The following is a 19,676-nucleotide window of genomic DNA, read 5'->3' as shown; positions in this document are numbered from 1 at the left end:
AAGAGAGAGAGAGACTGGTAGTTTCTCAGAAGTAACCCTGGGTGGCTTTTGTTATCTCCCAGAGTGCTAGAGGTCCGTCATTTGGAGTGTTTTTGCTACCTGAACACTCCTGGAGAGTGTTACAATGATCACATAGAGGCAGTGTTTACACACAGGGTGCCAGTCAGTGGACTGAACGGAGGATACTTTTGCCTCCTGTTTTGATTGAGCCACAATTCTTTTTTTCTGAAATAGAAATAAACCCTTTTTTTTTACTTCCATTGAGTATATAAATGTGCAATTTGACATTTTGAAAGTAAATTTGCTTCTAGGAAACAAGCCAATTAAAAAAATGTTTGGTAAAGAGGTTTTTGTTGGCCCTTTTGTCCCTTTTTTTTTCTTACGCGAAACAGTGGAAACACGAGTGACATGACCAGCAACCGAGTGTTGCCACTGGGGCAAACCACAAAGAAGAAGACAACAGAAAGCAGTTGGAGGATGATGGTGCAGCATTACTGACAATCTTCTTGCTGTGTGATTTTAATTGCCTTTCTTATTTAATAAAAACACAGCAATTGCGGAATTGATTTTTTGGCATTAATGGGAAATTGACAATGTTTTGCACACAATTAGAATGAAGGTGTAGCCAGTGTGAATTGTAATACACAGAGTGGAAATCGGACTTGATTTACTTTCAATTTAAAACTTTTCATATTTGATCATTCTTTAAAGTTTTTATTAAATTCTGGTATTTTAGTGTATGTATAATTAGAATTTACTCAAAATGTACATATCTGTAGTAATTCAGGAGTTTACTTCAGATTCACTGCCATGGAATTTGAGAATATATTCAGTACAGTAAGTGAAAAGAACATTTCAGAGGACATTTATATGAAAATAAAGATTTTATTTTCTCGACACCTCTACCAGCAGGAACATGGTGGCCTTATTCCTCACTGGTGGTCCTCACTGTGTGAACTGGTGGCACGTGCAATACTTTACCATCACATTTGTTTTAATTATGTGCATTTTTATTGACTTACCCTCGCTCCTAATTATTTTCCCATTGATCTGCATGGCAGTGCTGCAGCAAGCAGGTCAGTGAGCGAGAGCTGCTGCTGGTGGTAATGCAGCTGGAGGTCATGTCCCAGATATGGAGCTCACACACACACACACACACACGCGCGCGTGCGTGCATGCACACTTTGCATTGACTTCCATTCATTTTTTCATTCATTTCTATAGCCTAGCCGTTACCCTTTCCTTAAATCTAGCCTATACTCAATTCACTCCTAAACCTAACCCCTAACCCAAAAACAACAAGGAGTGCTGGGTTCTTACATTGTAGTGTTTGTTAGAAAAATGGGTCATTCAAGTTGAGAAATGTCAAAAACACACACACATCATTGAAAAAACACGTACCTATAAAGTTATAAGTTTGGGGATGACTCCGTCCTGTTCCAAAATGACCACACACCATTACAGAAAGCAAGATTCATAGAGACCTAGATGAGCAAGGCCACTAAACTCTTCCAGAAACTGGACAGATGGATTTACATGTGATTATCTTTCTAATATTACTATCACCTGTGATCAGCCCAAATACTCTCACGTCTTCTAATGAAGTGAGATTTATTTTCTTTAAATGTTTTTGGGCCTACCCAGGTTTTCTTAAGAAATTCCAGCTTTCAGTGCAAACTGGATTCTAAAACTCCTATAGAGTTTAAGAAAGATCTTATTAACACACAGTTGATATTCATTCATTAAAATGCAACATTTTCTGTTTCTGTTGTATTTTTTTGGGTTGTTTTGATTTGTGTCATTTTTCATTAATGTACTATACTGCACCATGTATCTTGTAGGCTACTCTAATGTAAAATAAATCTCTATTAAAAAATAAAAGGATAAACAAATAATCTTAAAGATGTGCAAGCAAACAGCTAAACAGGTGTAGGCCTCTTTAAGTCCTTTGTTTAAGCAAGACTTGGAAAACCACAAGCTGCATTTCCATTACAAATGTGTACAAAACTTTGCCGATATTCTACTAATGTCGCACAACTTTTGTAATTGTGGTGTTTCCATTAAATAAGAAAAACAATGAAAATCACACGTGATTACGTCTGTTCAGGCAACAAGTCATTAAAAAACACAGCTCACTTCCCGTCGTCTTCTTCTTCGTGGTTTGCGTCAGTGGCATGAAAGTTTTACGAAATTAACCATTTTCGATGCGGCTGGAATACGACCTCATTTTAGCACCGACACGTTTTGTCGAAAACTGAGCGTTTCCTTCGAATTGGCGGGTTTCCATTTAGCAAATTCATTTTCGAAATATCAAATTGCTTAATTGTATGGTCAATAGAAACGCAGCTACTTTTTGGTTAGCCATGATGGTTTGTGTACATAGATTTTAAAAACCACAGCCACACCATGCTACTATATCTAAGGGTAAATCTACGTGTCTAAAAAAGTATTTTTAAACTTGTCAGGATGGACCATGGAGACAGAGGAAGGGTGTCTGACCTTCGCTATGAGGAAGAGGATGGTGAGTTTGTCTGCATGTCTGTCAATTAAACCTGCGGCGGATAAATGGCGCTCTGCAAACATACAAAATGAAGTCCAAGCCTCCAGTTTCTTTGTTAAAATTGTGTCGAATGGGCTATTTGACAATGTAGCTTTAGCTCTGAGACTGTGTGAGCAAGATTCAGAATGTGAAACATGTTATGTATCGCTGTGCGTCTCCCTGCTGTTCTGCCATTCGACCTGAACTACTCTGGGAAATTAGTGTTATACCAACATCTTAATTGGAAGCAGGCAATCTAACTCGCGTCATTCACAGTTTTGGTGCCGACGGGGATTACGTGAGTTATGAAACTGAGTCATGTTGAGTTCTAATAAAGGCTAAAACTGATATTGAAAACCTCATAAAGGTTACATCATCCAAAACATAACATGCAAAAGAATTACGACATCCGAATGTCTGTGGGGTTTTTTATTAACATATTTGGACATGGGGACATTTAAAATAAATCAAAACCTTCTGTAAAATAGTAAAAATGCTGCGTGGGTAAAATAAATTGGCTAGAATCACAGACAGCTGTATCACCTCAGGTTCTAAAAACATAATTATTCATCATTTTAAGGAGGTTTACTGTATTTAAACATTACACATGTAGTTTGGTATGCTCCTAACTGTTGAGGTCGGAGTAAAGACCATGTTGAGATTCAAAGAGCCTTGAAAACCAAGATTGCCTTTTATGAGCCTTGCAAGAGATTAAGTGAGGTCTAATTTCAAATCAGCCTTTCCACTGTTAGGAAAACAGTCTGCAAGTGAGGGTTGTTAAAAACAACCACCGTGTCCAGTTCCAGCAGTTCACCCTGCAGGCTGGCCATAGGATGCTACAGTAAAGCTTAAACTGTTGTCACTAAGCTTACAGCTGACTCTTATGATTGACATTATTGTGCCATCAAAAAGAGAGAAGAAGTTTAACATTTATTAGATGAAAGAAAGGAGGAAAAAAACATTACTTTCTAAAAGAAACAAGATCAACTAAAGCTTGCCTGGATTTATGTAATAATGTCCTTGTGAAGACGACAAGCTAGAAATCACATTTCTGTTTATATCTTTTCTTTATTAAGTAAAATATGGTTAATTGATGATGTTTAGTTGCGATCAAATCACTGCCTTTACTCAGTGTGACCATTTTTTTTTAAACAGCTGTGCTTTATGAAACAGTTTGCAATTTTGCAGTTACAGTGTGCGTGAAACATGACTGAGCTTAAACATTTAGCCAAGTGAAAACACTGGCAAGTTGTTACTTTATTTTTCTGGCACAGTGTCAGATTCTAATCAACGAACCGTATTCCTTCACAGACCATCAATCCGTCTACATCGGCGTCCCCGTATCACGTGGTTTACGCCGCAAACGGAGACGACGGCGTTCGAGTCGAGAGGCTCAGGACATGGAGCGGGACCGACACTACGGCCACAACAGACACCAAGACCATGACCACTACAGAGACATAGACATTGAGGAAGGACTCATGGACTCAGCTGAGCAGAGTCTCCAAGACATCAACCGCACAAGTAAGAGCGATCAAACAAACAGCCCTCACAACAAAGCTGATCACAGTTACAAAGACGGTTCATCCAGAAGGCAGGCCACAGGAGGCTAAAATACATCTCCAAAAACCTTAAAATGTCACTAGACTCACAGCTGACTTACTGTTGCTGTAGACTTCCATTCTGGCAAGATGGAAGTCTATAATTTTGTACTCAAGCAGCTGTAAAAATGAGTATTACAGGTTGATCTTTCAACAAACAGCTACATTGTGCATGTAATATGTTCCCTAGCTCAGACACAAGAAGCAGAACTGATTATATCAGGGTAAAGTCTGTTTTTTCCTCCATCTGACCCTTCAAGCATTTTACATGTACCAAATGCCATATTTTATAGAGTGTAACCTAGACTGTACTGTATCAAACAATCCACACTAATTGAAAAACCTGTTCACCTCCTCGCCTGTGGCGGTGCTGCACCAGGAACTACAACATGAGGGATACAACATGAAAACCTCTGAAGAGGACACGGAATGCAACTTTCTTATTCACAAAATGTAAAAACAAATTGTGTAGCATCAGATTTTAGCAGTGGTAAAATGTCTCCGGTGAAAGACCACGAGCCGTTTCTCCTTGTAGCGCTAGACTCACACGTTTGTTTTGGTTTTATGTACTGAGAATGCCTTACGCTATAATCCACCTCCTGCTTTTGGAACAGTCTCCGGTCCGCATGCCACACCAGAGTTCACATCGACAGAACCAAGGCCGAAGTTTTTAAGTGGACCAGAGTTTGCTTGTTTGGTCTTCATTTGAGTTCAATTGAGCGTTCACACCTGAAAACCAAACCAAACCAACCGAACTAGAGTTTGATTAAACCAGACTTAACAGAGCTGAATGCACCCTCAGACAGAACCACTCACTAAAGTAGTTGTGGCATTAGGATTGTGTGCTCTTTGCCTTTTCTGTTCAGTGTCTTCTCTTCTTCTAGTCGATCATGGAAGACAGTCATTCTTCCTGTTAAAATACAGTTGTTCCTTCCCCCTGTTGCCCGTTTCTTGCTCTGGATGGGAGTGGACTTTATAATGAAAAATATGATTAATACCTGCTTAAAGGTTGTTGTTTTAATCTGACAAACAAGACTCATCAGGACATATTGTAATCTCTTGAATGTGACCGTATTTCTTAAAATATACTTATGATACTTCTGATCCAACAAGCAGCAAAGGAAGCCACGAGAAAGATTCTGACGCTCTGCGCGCACTAAAAACATTTGTTGCACAGTTAGAAACCTGAGTGGATGACCTTCATATTGGTGCACTGAGTTTCCTAGAGACTATCTAAGGACATACTGTGTATAAGACAAGGTGATGGAGATACTTTGCTGCCTAAATGACCAGCCATAATTATAGAAATATATATCATTTTGTTTTTATTTAGACAACTTAATACTGTTTCTACAAAAAACTAATATGGATCAGTTGAGCTACTCTCAGTGAGATAGATAATGAATTATAGATGTCTTAATCACAATAACTCTGACCATACAGAACACATTTCTGGCATGTTGTTTATTTGAGCCACATGTAGCTTAACTGCAATGAAAACTGTCCTGTTAGTGTTTGTGATGGTTTTATTTCTTCCGTAACAAACATATGATGTCCACTGATTCATTGAATTTATTTCTCATTTGTCACCACCCAAAGAATTTCTTACCTTTGTTTACCTCCACCATCAGCTCAGTGTGTTTACTGAAGTCAGCTGGCATTCAGCTGAAGTTTTAATTTTAATTAAAGAAAGGCTTTTTGTTGTGCTTTGGATATGATTGAACTCCCTTCTGGACATTTTACAGTAAGCAGCAGGAGGCTGAGACACAGCCTGAGAGGGATTGCTTCGTCTTTTGTCATAAACACGGCAGCAGATCGCTTTCAAATACTTGGGGGTAGGAGTGTTGGTGAATTGAGGGGTTTTATTTAGCAATTTTCAAAATGCATGTGGTGCAATAAGTGGTAAAACAGCAGAGGTACTTGATCAGACGAACCCGATGCAAGCGGCAGCGTTTGAAAATGTTCTGCCAAAAATTGACATAAATATACAAAACAACCATTAAAAAATGGTGAATTATTATTATTATTATTATTATTATTATTATTATTATTATTATTATTATTATTATTATTATTATTATTATTATTATTATTATTATTATTTTCTCCTGCTATGTGTCTTCCTCTGAATAGATGAAATCTGTAATTGCAAACAAACTAAACAACGTTTAGTTTATGTCTATTGGATTCTTTTTATTCACTTTCAGTTCATATTTTCAAATAACATGTCATATGAAATGATTTATAGTTTCTAGCTGTATGTAAAGTTATTCAATGCTGTTGATCCATCAACATTTAAAAGTCTTGCACTGTAGTTATGGTCTTTAGGTGAGTGCTACCAGGGCCAGATTACAGTTTACGGAGCAGCATAATTAAAGAATAAAAAAACTTGGAAATGTGTTTTTTTTTTTTTTACTTTTCAAACTCAGAAATTTTCTTGGGTTTCCTAGACTATTTCTGAGATGACTCAGAATTTCAGAGTTTTTTTTCTGGTAAATATTAGAAATATCTGTAAGCAAATTTCTTATAATTATTTCACTTCATAATTGAAATCACCATTTGAAAACTGCCTGTTGTTTTTACTCACATTGTCTCTGATCTTAAAAATTATCTGATAATCTCAATCATGTACAGTAAGTGCACAAAAAACAAAAACAATAGAATCCTGTGATAAAAAAACAACTACAAGCAGGGATATTGTTAATCTAATTTCAGTAATTCAGTAAATAAAAACAGTATTTTTCTTAATAAAATCAATAACTATAGAGTTATTGCCACTCAGATCACATGTCAGCGCAAAACGTATTAACAGGTTTTCAAAACCCTCAAAGTTTGGAGGGCTGAGCCAATTTCATCTGATGCACCTGAAAAATGACTGCACCATGTCTTTAAAATAAATAAATAAAAACAGTTCATGATCTTTAAAGCCTGAGTGAGAAAGACAGGAAGAGGTAATTACATCTTTGTTAGAATTAGCATAAATTGGACATAGGGCTCTGTGAGCATCAAACAACCTTCAGTTGTGTTCTCTTTTCTGCAGGACCTTAAATGCAACGGACAAAGTTAGGCATGGACTATTTATGATGCATTAAAAACTTCCCTGCAAGAGAAGCGCTGACTACAATTCATTTTTAACAAATAATTGTGCATTTCTTCTATGTAAAATGTAAACATTTTCAAAACAGTATCAGATCTATGTAGTTATGCAGCATCATGAAAGATTAATCACTTAAATATATCCTCAATACGGTCACTGGATACAGAATGATTCACTGCGTTGATAACATTGTTCCACTGTCAGATTATTTCCAGCAGAATGTTTGTGTAACAGTATGACATGCTGCTTCATGGCTGCCTTGCAGATGCCCTCCTTAAGCCCTTTAATTCAACTTAATTCAGTTTATTTATAAAGCACCAATTAACAACAAATGTCATCCCAAGACAAGCGAGTCCAATTTACGTACAGTACTAAACAATCAGATCTACATAATCATGTACACAGATTCAAATTCAGTAGCAAACAATTCAATCCTAATGAGCCACTAAAGCTTTCTATAAGCATATTAAGCTCTATAGAAGAAATGATTGCGTTCAGATTTTTTTTCTTTTTTACATCTTAAATAAGTTATTTTCTGCGACGCAGTGTCTCCAGCGGCAGAGCGGCTACGCTACATCCTGAATGAAGAGGACGACATGCCCACACCAACGCTCTTCACAGAGATGGATACTTTGCAGCGAGAAGGTGACGACCTGGAGTGGAAGGAGTCGGCCAGGTGTGCATCCACGCCCAAAACACACATCACACACACACATGTACACACACATGCTTGCGTGGCTATCTTTGTGAGGACTTTCCATTGACTTCCATTCATTTCTGCAGCCTAAACCTTACCCTTATCCTAACCCTTAGCAAAATTCAATTCACACCTTAGTCCTAACCTCCGACCCAAAAACAGTGTTTCCCCTTGTGGGGACCAGGCTTCGGTCCCCACAAGGAACAGTATGTGTCAGAAAAATGGTCCCCACAAGGTATTATAAACAAACACACACACATGCACGCACAGTGTTTGTTTATGTCGAGGAGACTGATGAATCCAACTGATTGTCACAAATACTCTATGATATTTCAGTAAGAGGAAGCATGTTTTGGTTCATAAAGGACATACCTCTCATAATGGTAAAAATTACTTTATTTACAAAATGCTTTCGAACAAAGTGCTGAACCGATGCAAGGAGATGAGAACCATGATAAAACAAATTAAATAAAAAGGAAACGTCAATAAAATAAATAAAACTGTAAGTACAGGATAAAGACACATGAGACACAGTGAACAGAATGTAAATTATCTTTAAAAATGTCCTCAGAACAAGCCTGGCTAATGTCACACAAAGATGTGGCATGAAAGGAAAACCCATCTGCAGAGAGTTGCTTTTGAACAATGGAACAGTGACCAACATATTGGTGATTCTAACTATGACTCTTGACAAAATGTAAATGTCTGTTATTGGTTATCATAACTGTATGACATGTTGCTGATGTTCTCTGTGTTTTCACGATGTAAAGCACTCTGAACTGCTGTGTCAATCAAATAAACTTGATTGATTGATTAGCAGTATTGACAGTGATAAACGTGGCAATAAGAACTATTTATTATTCCTTTATTAGGTAACCGTATATCTGTGACTGCATCACACAGCAATCAAAGCCCACAAACAAAATGCTGCCCTTGAAAAACATACCAATTTGTAAAGTACCTCTTTATGACACCAATTACATAAAAGGGTTTGATTTATATCATTAATCTGCACACAGCAACTGCATCTAATCATATTTTCAAATGTATTGATATTTATTTATACAAACAGTGGGAAAAATGGGAACATTGTAAATTGGAATTTATCTTGACAATGATAAATCAAAATTCTTATCGTGATAAATGATAAACGATACGATAAATGCCCACCTGTGCAAGACCGCTTTGGCAGAGCAAAATATCCAAGAAGCTTGAAGAATGAACTGAGGTCACTGAGCCTGCTGAGCAGAGGGAACCCAAACAGCACTTGTTGAAAACCTCAGTGAGTTTTTACATTTTGTCCTTTCATGAGTCACTTTTTCTTTTGATACTTTTATGTCTTCAGGTGGGTGAAGTTTGAGGAAAAGGTGGAGGAGGGAGGCGAGAGATGGAGTAAACCCCACGTGTCCACGCTGTCCCTGCACAGTCTTTTTGAGCTCAGGACTTGTCTCCAAACAGGGACGGTGCTGCTGGACATGGACGGCTACTCATTGCCTCAGATAGTTGGTGAGACGTCTCCCTGAAAGATGGGACAAAATCCCAAAAAATATATATACATATCTACTTCTATCCCTTGTGGTCTGTTATTGTTTGATGAATTGGCATATCAATGTTTCGTTGTTTGTTTGTTGTTTTGTAGCCAAACACATTCAAAACGTTCCTTTATAATATTTATTATGAGTACTTTGTGCAGTTTGTCTGAAAAATTCTCAGTCTTGCCTAAAAAAAAGTATTTTTTTGTCCTGACCAACTCTAGCTAACTCTAGTGGAGCTTGTCAGTAAACAGGTTACTTACTAGTAGCTATAACAGTATTTTTAAATTTAATTATGTGCCAGAAAGTGGCACAATATGGCTGTAAAAGTGATATGTCAAACAAATACTATCAAAAAGAGCATTTGAAGTTAGAATTACTAAATGTTGCTAAGTTGTAGGATAAAAATAATCTATTTCAGCTCTTCCAACAGGGCCGGCCCAACGTCATTTGTGGGCTTAAGCAGAACTTGATCTGAGGCCTGCCCTCCAGCTGTCAGTACAGATTTTTTGAAACGTGGTAAAAGGGCGTGGAGCTTAAACTAATCAATTCTAGCAGCTGCTTCCAGCAGTAGCAAATAAAAGAAGCTTTACCTGAGTGGGTGGTCCAGTCTCAGTACCTCATTTGCCAACCAAGTGGTTTGGGCATAAATGGCAGCTGCAGACTTGCTGATAGTAGAGTCACATATTCTAATAATCAAGTTTTTAATATTATCTTTAAAGTTTTTCTTTCTGTGACATCTGTTTGTCGTTGACCAGCCTTTCTTTTAATCCACCAAAACTCGTAATGACTTTTTAATTGAGTTCTTCTCTTTTCTGAGAGCTAGAAATCTTTTTTTTTTTTTATATGATGTTGAGCTGTGATGGAGTTTCACGTTTCACAAGCATTCTGTTTTTCTGAAGCGGGATTCAATCTCAAGGAGAAAAATCAGCCGATGTTTTTGTGTTCGGAACATTGATTAATTCCTTCACCATCAAGACTTTGTATGTCTGAGTAAAAGCCATTTATCTCATGGGAACTGAACTCATGTGTCTGTGCAGATGACATAATTGAGAGACAGATAGAAGAGGGCATGTTGTCACCTGAGCTCAGGGAGAAGATCAGCTTTGTGCTCTTGAGGAAACACCGACATCAGACCAAGAAGCCGATTCACCGCTCACTGGCCGACATGGGCAAGTCCAGCTCCTCTGCAAGTGAGTGTTTCTACTGGTACCAAAAACTGCAGTCTGACTCAGCAAGACCTGACTAAACTTTTACTTTACACAGGATAATGTTCTACCCCATATGTGCTAAGACAATTAGGTTATCATCACCAAAATTAAACTTATTATTAAAGCAAAGATAAGCTAGATAATCTAAATTAGCTGCTCAAGATGACAACAAATATATATATTTTAGTGTATCTATTCTTATTATCATGACTAACAACACAACATTTATGGCCATAATGCCATCTTTTGAATTAACACCAAAATAGTGATTCCCCCCCCCCCAACTAATGTGTTCGTTCAGCTCTGTCACCCACAGTAACTAGAGACGCTGTCTGCTCATCCTTAAAAGGGCTTGAATTCATTTACCTAAAATTAATGTCTTGAATTCATTTAAAAATGTAAATATACTAGTCACAGGTCTTAAATTTGGTCGTGGCAGGCCTATCTAATCTCATATATTTTATGTAAGTATTTTTTTATTGCCTTGTTGCTGTAAATGTGCTATATAAATAAAATTACCTTTGCCTTTAATTAGCTTTCCCTTTTATCAGGCAAAAGTTTCAGTCATGCGCAGGCATTTTCATCTTGAGTCACATTTGTGGCTCAAGGCAGTTCAGGCTACCAGTAACAAGCTGCTAGAGGTTTTATGCCAACACCCAAACATTGCTAGCTTGTTACCAGCTAGAAAGCAAGTATTAGCAGGTTGCTACTGGTAACTTTAACTCCTGGAGTCACATAGCTGGCTATTTAGCTAGCCATCTAGAGAGCGATATGTCATTGCAGAGCACAAAGCTGTTGCCAAGAGTCACAAAAAGACCCCAGAAGTTTCACTTTTGGTTCCCTTGCATTTTATTTGTCCATCTTACATTGTGTTTGTAAAGGTCTGAAAAAGGTCTTGAAAAGTCTTAAACTTGATTTGGTGAAACCTGCAAAAACCCTGCAAGACGTTTTGTGCAGAAACCCACTATGTTATTCACTACGCTTGTTGAATGGGTCCGTGCTCTCCAGCAGCCAGCAGGGCTCATATCCTCCACAGGGGACACATTAATGTTTGATGAGTTAATTATCACTGTAACATTTCCCCATCTCATCAGGGCAAAGCACATGCTGCTCAGTAAATCAGACAACATCAGCTTCAACTATTTAGCTTCTGTTTGCCTCTGTATCTGCTTCCTTGCCGCTGTCAGGTCGGAGCGTACCGCCCCGAGGTGGAACAGGTCCGAGTCCAGGTCAGGGTCAAGGGCCGAACTTTAACCGATCCACAGAAGATCTACGAGTTAAGCAGCAAGCTGCGAACTACGGACGCCTACGTGAGTGCTGTTTTGCTACAACCATCTTTTATTAGACTTTTTTTCCTAAGTCCTAAAATATGAGAAAATGTTCAATTTCAGTTACAGCGCCTTGTCTTCGGAGTGAAGTACACCAAAAAAACAAAATTTACAAGAAGATTCTTGCAAAATGGGAGTAAATAAAGGAACTCAAATACTTTTGTAAGGCCCTGTTCTCCCTCATTTCTTTTGCCTTCATTCACAGTCCATGCTTACCAGTGGACTATGAATTAATTATAAAACATTTCAGGAGTATGCCATTACTGTTAATAAATGTGTACACACGTCATGCAGAACAACATCTAAAGCACAGCAGATCTTACTTTCCTCAGGAAAAGATCCAAAAGCAATGAATGATGGTGAAAAATAACATGATGGTCACTGAAAACATATATATATATTCTGTTAACTAATGGGACAAAAGGGTAACATTTTGAAATGTGTGCGTCTTGTTACATCTAGCTTACAATTGAACAACACATAGTGTGTCCTCAGTGTTAAGATGTTTCCTTAATGGACTGTATTACTGCAACCCTAGCAGTTATTTATAGTACTATCTAACACAATGGGAAACTTGATGTAGACTTGAGTTTTCAGTGAGTGTTTTTCCCTTCCAGGTCATGCTCAGAGCAGAAGTATGAACGACATTGCTGACACTCCCAGCACAGACCAGGTGGGCTCCGACTGTGACTTCACAGACCAACCGCTCATTGTGTAGAAATCCAATCACTAAATCCTGATATCTACCGAAAACATTTAGAATTTATGTTTCTTAATTGGTCTAATTTTTTGTTACCTTACAAGCTATACTCAATTTGCTGCTCTGTATTACGGGGGAAATCACCCGTCTCTTGTCTCAGTTGCCTCATTGACAGTTCCTCTTTCATTCCAATTGTTGTAAAAAGCGGGATAGAAAGGGTGCAAACACACACGGAACCGATTCAATAATGCGATTTAAACCCAGAGAGACATGCTGGGGCAGTTGCGGGGGCGTGCTGTTGTTGTGGGGATCAGGCTGCTGAGCTCTGAAATAGGCAGGTCATGATGAGGTGTCGCTCTCTGGGAGCGATGAAGTAGAAAAAAAAAACTGAATGAGGATTTGTTTCAGAGTACGATATGAGCGGTCTTTGTTAGCTCATCCACAGGGAGCAAGGATTCCTGCGACCAGTGTTTAAATTGGAGTTACAGTCGTACAGTCGGTCACATGCAACAATGGACAAGTGATTGTTTTTTTCCTGTTACTGTGTGTTTGTGTGCCTGCGCTACACTGTCAGCGTCAATATCGAGCGGAAGCGGGGAGGACCATGGATCTCATTGTCCGGTCCGCGTGCCTAGAGCTCACATGTAGTCACAGATTGAGGCTGTGGATTATTGGCAAAAGCTTCTCGGCTATTCAGCGTCTTTGAGGCTTTGCCCAATTTCCTGCCGCACCTTGACGGACAGGCCAGGCAGGTCAGCCTGGACTGGCACAACTGTGACATTGTTTAACCTCATTCATTTGCTCTCAGAGCTCTTTTGCCTCAGAAAGCCACACAGAATGCTATTTTGTCACTTCTAAATGTAGAGAACGTCCACAAAAATAAGCGATTGATAAAAAGTTGTTACTCTTGGGTTGTTATTTAGAGATCTGGTAACTGCAGCAGCATTAAAGACAACAGTTGATGACATTTTAAACGAACTTTATATTTTTTTTTAGCTCATATTTAGAAATCATAAAATCCAGAAGACATGACCTGAAGAGCTGACAAAAGTGTTCAGGTCCCTTGATGTTTCTCTGTAGCTGTGTTCCCTTTACAAACAACCACCCACCATTTTGAAATTGTGATGTTTCCATTAAATAAGAGACACAATTAAAATCACTCATGAATAAGTTTGTTAAGGCGATACGTCATTAAAAAAGATGCCACGCCGTCATCCATCATCGGATCTGTAAACCTCTGTGAAGTGGGAATAAAAACGACGCTGTTTTCAAAAGGTTTTACTAATAACACATTGAAAAGTGCGGCGTACATTGTTAGTTTGGATAAATCTATTTTGACTACTTGTACCAAATTAACTCTATTTAAGTGGGGCAGAGGAATCCCAAGGTGTGTGTCAGCCTGTCGCAATACGCAGTTAATCAGTTAATCTTACAATGAATCAAAATGAGCCCAATAATTTACATTTGGATGATTCAAACTTTTGGTTTTCTTCCCATTTTGTTTTATTGCTTTTGGTTGACGTCTTTTATTTTGGATATTTAAAATATCATCCAGTTCCAGTTTTAAGTGTTCTTTACACAGTTTCGGTTTATTGATCTTTGAGAGTGTGAACTTGCATCATCATGCCCTTATCGATATACACTTGAAATTTTTCTCAAAGCAACAACATGATCGTTTTTCGCAACAATTGTTGGAACGATTTACCGTCTAGAAAGTGTTGCTATAGTGACAGGCTTAGGTGTGTGAATACGTTTGGAAGGCACTGTTAACAAAGAAGGCTATAATGCAGATTTAGTCATAAATACATCACCACATATATGTTAACTTCAGAAACACAGGTCACATTGCTGCCACCCGACAGTTATATCTCAACATACTCCTACTTTTTCCTTCCTTTTTTGCCGCAGCTAAAAAACAAATTCATGAAGAAAATCCCCAGAGACGCCGAGGCATCCAACGTGTTAGTGGGTGAAGTGGACTTCCTGAACAAACCCTTCGTCGCCTTCGTCCGTCTGGCTCAGGCCACGACGCTCGGAGGGCTGACAGAAGTGCCAGTTCCCACCAGGTGAGACAGCGCCACGCGTCCTCCTCTCCTGCCTCTGCAGCGGACATCTGAGCTGCCAGCTCATCCCTTACATGTGTTTTCCTGTCTGCAGATTCCTGTTTGTTCTGTTGGGTCCCCAAGGAAAGGCCAAGTCTTATAATGAGATCGGCAGAGCTATAGCGACCCTAATGGTGGATGATGTAAGTGTCTGTCACTGTGTGAAAAAATGCCTCTGTGGCTTCCCGTCTTTGTTAGGCGCAGCACTGCTGACAGTGACATTGTCTGAGAAGATTTGTTGTTATTTTCAGAAAAGACAGAGAGCTGCTATTGAAAGCTGTATGTGCAGTATGTTCCTTTTCCTGATTGGTTGGCATCAATTAGATGGTTTGACCATATGGTTTCATATTTCAAAACTGTATGTAACTTTTATAAAAACTATATATTTTTTACATATTTGTTTAAACTATCACCATGTTGTCTCAGTATAATATGAGACATATAACTTGTGAAAAGACGGATGTCCTCCACCTCCTCTCTGAGCTGTTACCGCCGTCTGAAGAACAGCACTGTTCTCAACCAAAAACAACCAATCAGAGCCAGGAGGCGGGGCTTAGTGCTGCAAGTCAATCTCATGTACTCGCTACTAAATGTGGCGGAGAAACAACTTACTGTTACAAGAAAACCTTTTATCTCCTGTGGCTATGCTAACTAGACTGAGCAATCACAACAGGCTCTGCTAACTGTATCATAACAGAGAGCAAGGGGGATGAGCAGCACCACATGGAAGGTGATTGACAGCGCTAAGACTGGAGTTTTTTTTGTTTTGTTTTTTTTCACAGATTTGCTGTCTTATTATACATTCACGACATGGTGACAGGTTTAACAAATATGTAAAGAAAATAATTATAAAAATTGCGTACTGAAGGTGTAGCAGCAGATTGCACAATGAAAACAGACTGGAGGTTTTCAGGTTTGGGAACATAAATAGCATGTTTTGAAAAATTTTTATTTTATGTAAGGAAACTCATTTCATGAGGAGGAAATTGGGGTGTTGGTAATTAGACACCACATTTTAATGCAAAACATTGAAACTTGAGAATAATAATGTGATTATTGTAAAACGTCAGAGGGATTTTGTCCCTGGCTTCTGCTCTTAACGTAAACAGCAGATTGTTCTGCTGTTCTGCAACTTTCCAATACATCTCCACTGTTTATTCAGTTTTGCAGATAAAACGGATCAGACTGTACTTTTTTAATAACTTGCATCTACTTCTGTAAGATTTGAGGTGTAATATTTTACTGTCATAATTTTAACATAAACTGGGTTCAAGCAGTCTACAAGTTTCATAAAACTTTTACTGTGACTTTTTCGGTTTAGTTTGAACATCTTGCAAACAAAGTGAATGTGTAAACCCTTCTCCTTTCCTCTCTCCTCCCCATCAAGCTTTTCAGTGATGTTGCCTACAAAGCCAGAGATCGGGAGGACCTGATAGCCGGCATCGATGAGTTTCTGGATGAAGTGATTGTGCTTCCACCTGGAGAATGGGATCCTAAAATCCGCATTGAGCCTCCAAAGAAAGTCACCAGCGCTGACAAAAGGTTTGTGTTTTTCTAAGCTCAAGGAGCCGTGCTAAAACCACTCACAATGTCAACCAAAGCCGCTTTGTCATCCATGATACAGACTGAGCGGCAAAATAGATTGTGCCTCGAATGAAAGCAGGAGACAAGGGCTTAATGATGGGTGTAATCACACCCTCCTGTCTGCAGCAGTCAACGTTTACCATCACTATAAAGATCTTTTCAACTTTCAGATGTAATTTGTTTGTTTTCTTTCTGCAGAAAGTCTGTGCTTTCCTTGAACGAGCTGGGCCAGATGAACGGCACGGCTGGAAAAGGGGGCGGTCTCTCTGAGGATGAGGAGATGCCGGTGCCTCATGAACTGGGAGAGGAGCTGGCCTTCACTGGTCGGTAGGTGGTTGGACACAAACAGTCACTATCTGGCACATGGCAAGAAAATCTGAATTGTAATTGTCGTCACACAAATGATTTTGGTACAAACTCAACCTGGATAGAGCGGTTGATTTTGTCTTCAGCTGCCGCTATCAGCAAATGGTGGTGATTTTGGCGATCGTCCTGTAACCTGCAGGCTGAATCACATGAATCTTAAACAGGGTTTATTGTGTTGTTTTGCTCATATTTACATAGATATCAGGAAACATGATATCTATGTAAACAAAGTTAGGATGTTATGTTATCTATGATTACATAGATAACATAACATAGATGTTATCTATGCAAATTTCTTTGATTTTCAGGTGAATTCACAGAGAAATATTCTACTCTGCACTTTAGTGTGTAGTATCCTAACCATCGAGTGTGTTGCTGTTTTAGTTTCTGCGGTGGCCTGTACTTGGACATAAAGCGGAAACTTCCGTTCCTGCCCAGCGATTTCTACGAGGGATTCCACATCCAGTCCATCTCCGCTGTGCTCTTCATCTATCTGGGCTGCATCACTAATGCCATCACCTTTGGTGGTCTCCTCGGAGACGCCACAGACAACTACCAGGTAACAAACTATCACACTCAGTGGAAACAACTTTTGTATTTATTTATTCATAATTCATTTATGAGCTGAAAACCTTTTATGCATAGAAATGAAATTTATCATAACTTATTATATGCATATTTTACTGTTCATACATTATGGAACATTTGCGTGTACATGTATCCAACTCAATTCAAAATGACTAATCTCCATGTGGCTGGCAAAGAGTGATCTGATCTGTAACCTCAGAACAACCCTTTAGGGCTTTTTCAGCTTCTTGTGAATTTTAGTCTTAGAGTTATTTTGGTCCCTCAGCAGGTTGCTGTCACAAAAGGACATTAAAAACATATTACTGTCACCATCAAAACACTCTTACATGCCTGTAGCATCCTACTATTGCTCATGCCTATTATAAAGTACATTATACTTGTAGATATTATAAGTAGTGACAATAAAAAATGCTGATCAGAAATCATTACTTATTCTGATACAAATTTGACTGTAAAAAAATGCTAAGTTTAGCTTGAATGCTAACAAATATGCTCATTTTTGCAATTTAATTCAATACATTTTTGTGGCTGGCCTGTAAATTTGCCAGTTTTGGCTCCCAGGGCAAAGATTTTTCTTAAGCTGCTAACTGTCTCATTTTCCTTTTCAGCATTTGCTTTGACTCTTTTCATTTATCTCCTTCCATCCGTTTTCAATCTCTCTCCATTTCCTCCACCAGGGTGTGATGGAGAGTTTCCTGGGCACTGCCTTGGCTGGAACTGTCTTCTGCCTCTTCGGCGGTCAGCCCCTCATCATCCTCAGTTCCACAGGACCCATTCTGATCTTTGAAAAGCTCCTGTTTGACTTCAGCAAGTGAGTTGTTTTTTTATAGACTATTTCAATCCATCAGGAAAACTAAATGCTGTGTCAGTGGTACTGTTGGTGGTTTTGGACGCCCCTTGTAAAACCCTGCTTTTCTATGGCTTTAATCTACTTTGAAACAGACAAATAACTCTACTTTTGAGTTCACCAAATTGTACCTGTCTGTTCATTTGGACTTCTTTTCCTCCTTGGACCTCTCCTTTTCCAAAGGAACAACGGCATAGACTACATGGAGCTGCGGCTGTGGATCGGCATCCACTCGTGCCTGCAGTGTTTCATCCTGGTGGCGTCAGACGCCAGTTACATCATCAAGTACATGACCCGCTTCACCGAGGAGGGCTTCTCCAGCCTCATCTCCTTCATCTTCATCTCGGACGCCATCAAGAAGATGGTGGGCTCTTTCAAGTACTACCCCATCAACACCGACTTCAAGCCAGACTACGTTACCACTTACAAGTGCGAGTGCCTGGCCCCTGACCCGAGTGAGTTCACCCCTTGGCCCAGGGAAATCAGCAGGGAGGGGTATTTAGGAAATTTTTTGGGATGGCAGGGGTTTGTGAAATAAAAATGGAAAATAACTGACATGAAATGTGGTGAGGCTGAAGCAGGGGACCCAGGTTGAAATAAATAAAGATGATTTAATGGTGGAATGCAATTTCAAAATCCAGGCAGCACAGATAAGAAGACACTACAGGCTCAGAGCTGGTACAGTGGGGAGAACAAGTATTTGATACACTGTTGATTTTTCAGGTTTTCCCACTTGCAAAGCTTGAAGAAGACTGTAATTTTTATCATAGGTACTCTTCAACTGTGAGTGATGGAATCTAAAACAAAAATCCAGAAAAATACAATGTATGATTTTTAAATAATTAATTTCCATTTTATTGTGTGAAATAAGTATTTGATCATCTATCAACCAGTAAGAATTTTGGCTCTCACAGACATGTTAGTTCTTCTTTAAGAAGCCCCCCTGTTCTCCACTCATTACCTGTATTAACTGCACCTGTTTGAACTCGTTACCTGTATAAAAGACACCTGTCCACACACTCAATCAATCAGACTCCAGCATCTCCACAATGCCCAAGACCAGAGAGCTGTGTAAGGACGTCAGGGATAAAATTGTAGACCTGCACAAGGCTGGGATGGGCTACAGGACAATAGGCAAGCAGCTTGTTGAGAAGGCAACAACAGTTGGTGCAATTATTAGAAAATGGAAGAAATACAAAATAACGGAAAATCTCCCTCGGTCTGGGGCGCCAGGCGAGATCTCACCTCGTGGAGCATCATTGATCTTGAGGAAGGTGAGGAATGAGCCCAGAAATACACGGCAGGACCTGGTCAATGACCTGAATAGAGCTGGGACCACAGTCTCAAAGAAAACAATCAGTAACACTCTACGCCGTCAAGGATTAAAATCCTGCAGTGCAGGCAAGGTGCCCTTCCTCAAGCCAACGCATGTCAAAGCCCGTCTGATGTTTGCAAATGACCATCTGAATGATCCAGAGGAGGAA

General features: G+C 39.1%; 1 protein-coding gene across 1 annotated transcript in view; it reads left to right on the top strand.

Moving 5' to 3' along the window:
• Positions 1-19,676, top strand: part of slc4a5a (solute carrier family 4 member 5a) — a 40,693-nt gene that overhangs the window by 7,460 nt on the left and 13,557 nt on the right. Inside the window, exons 2-15 of the mRNA XM_044107893.1 lie at positions 2,466-2,521; positions 3,851-4,063; positions 7,784-7,913; positions 9,280-9,440; positions 10,507-10,659; positions 11,865-11,987; positions 12,623-12,678; positions 14,614-14,771; positions 14,863-14,950; positions 16,195-16,349; positions 16,590-16,718; positions 17,142-17,316; positions 18,023-18,156; positions 18,376-18,647. Of these exons, the coding sequence (XP_043963828.1) occupies positions 2,467-2,521; positions 3,851-4,063; positions 7,784-7,913; positions 9,280-9,440; positions 10,507-10,659; positions 11,865-11,987; positions 12,623-12,678; positions 14,614-14,771; positions 14,863-14,950; positions 16,195-16,349; positions 16,590-16,718; positions 17,142-17,316; positions 18,023-18,156; positions 18,376-18,647 (2,002 nt within the window). The 5' untranslated portion in view covers position 2,466. The remainder of the gene's footprint in view (positions 1-2,465; positions 2,522-3,850; positions 4,064-7,783; positions 7,914-9,279; positions 9,441-10,506; positions 10,660-11,864; positions 11,988-12,622; positions 12,679-14,613; positions 14,772-14,862; positions 14,951-16,194; positions 16,350-16,589; positions 16,719-17,141; positions 17,317-18,022; positions 18,157-18,375; positions 18,648-19,676) is intronic.

The sequence above is a fragment of the Gambusia affinis genome, linkage group LG03, assembly GCF_019740435.1.
Source record: "Gambusia affinis linkage group LG03, SWU_Gaff_1.0, whole genome shotgun sequence".
NCBI lineage: Eukaryota > Metazoa > Chordata > Actinopteri > Cyprinodontiformes > Poeciliidae > Gambusia > Gambusia affinis.
This window is presented reverse-complemented; position numbering and strand designations above follow the sequence as displayed.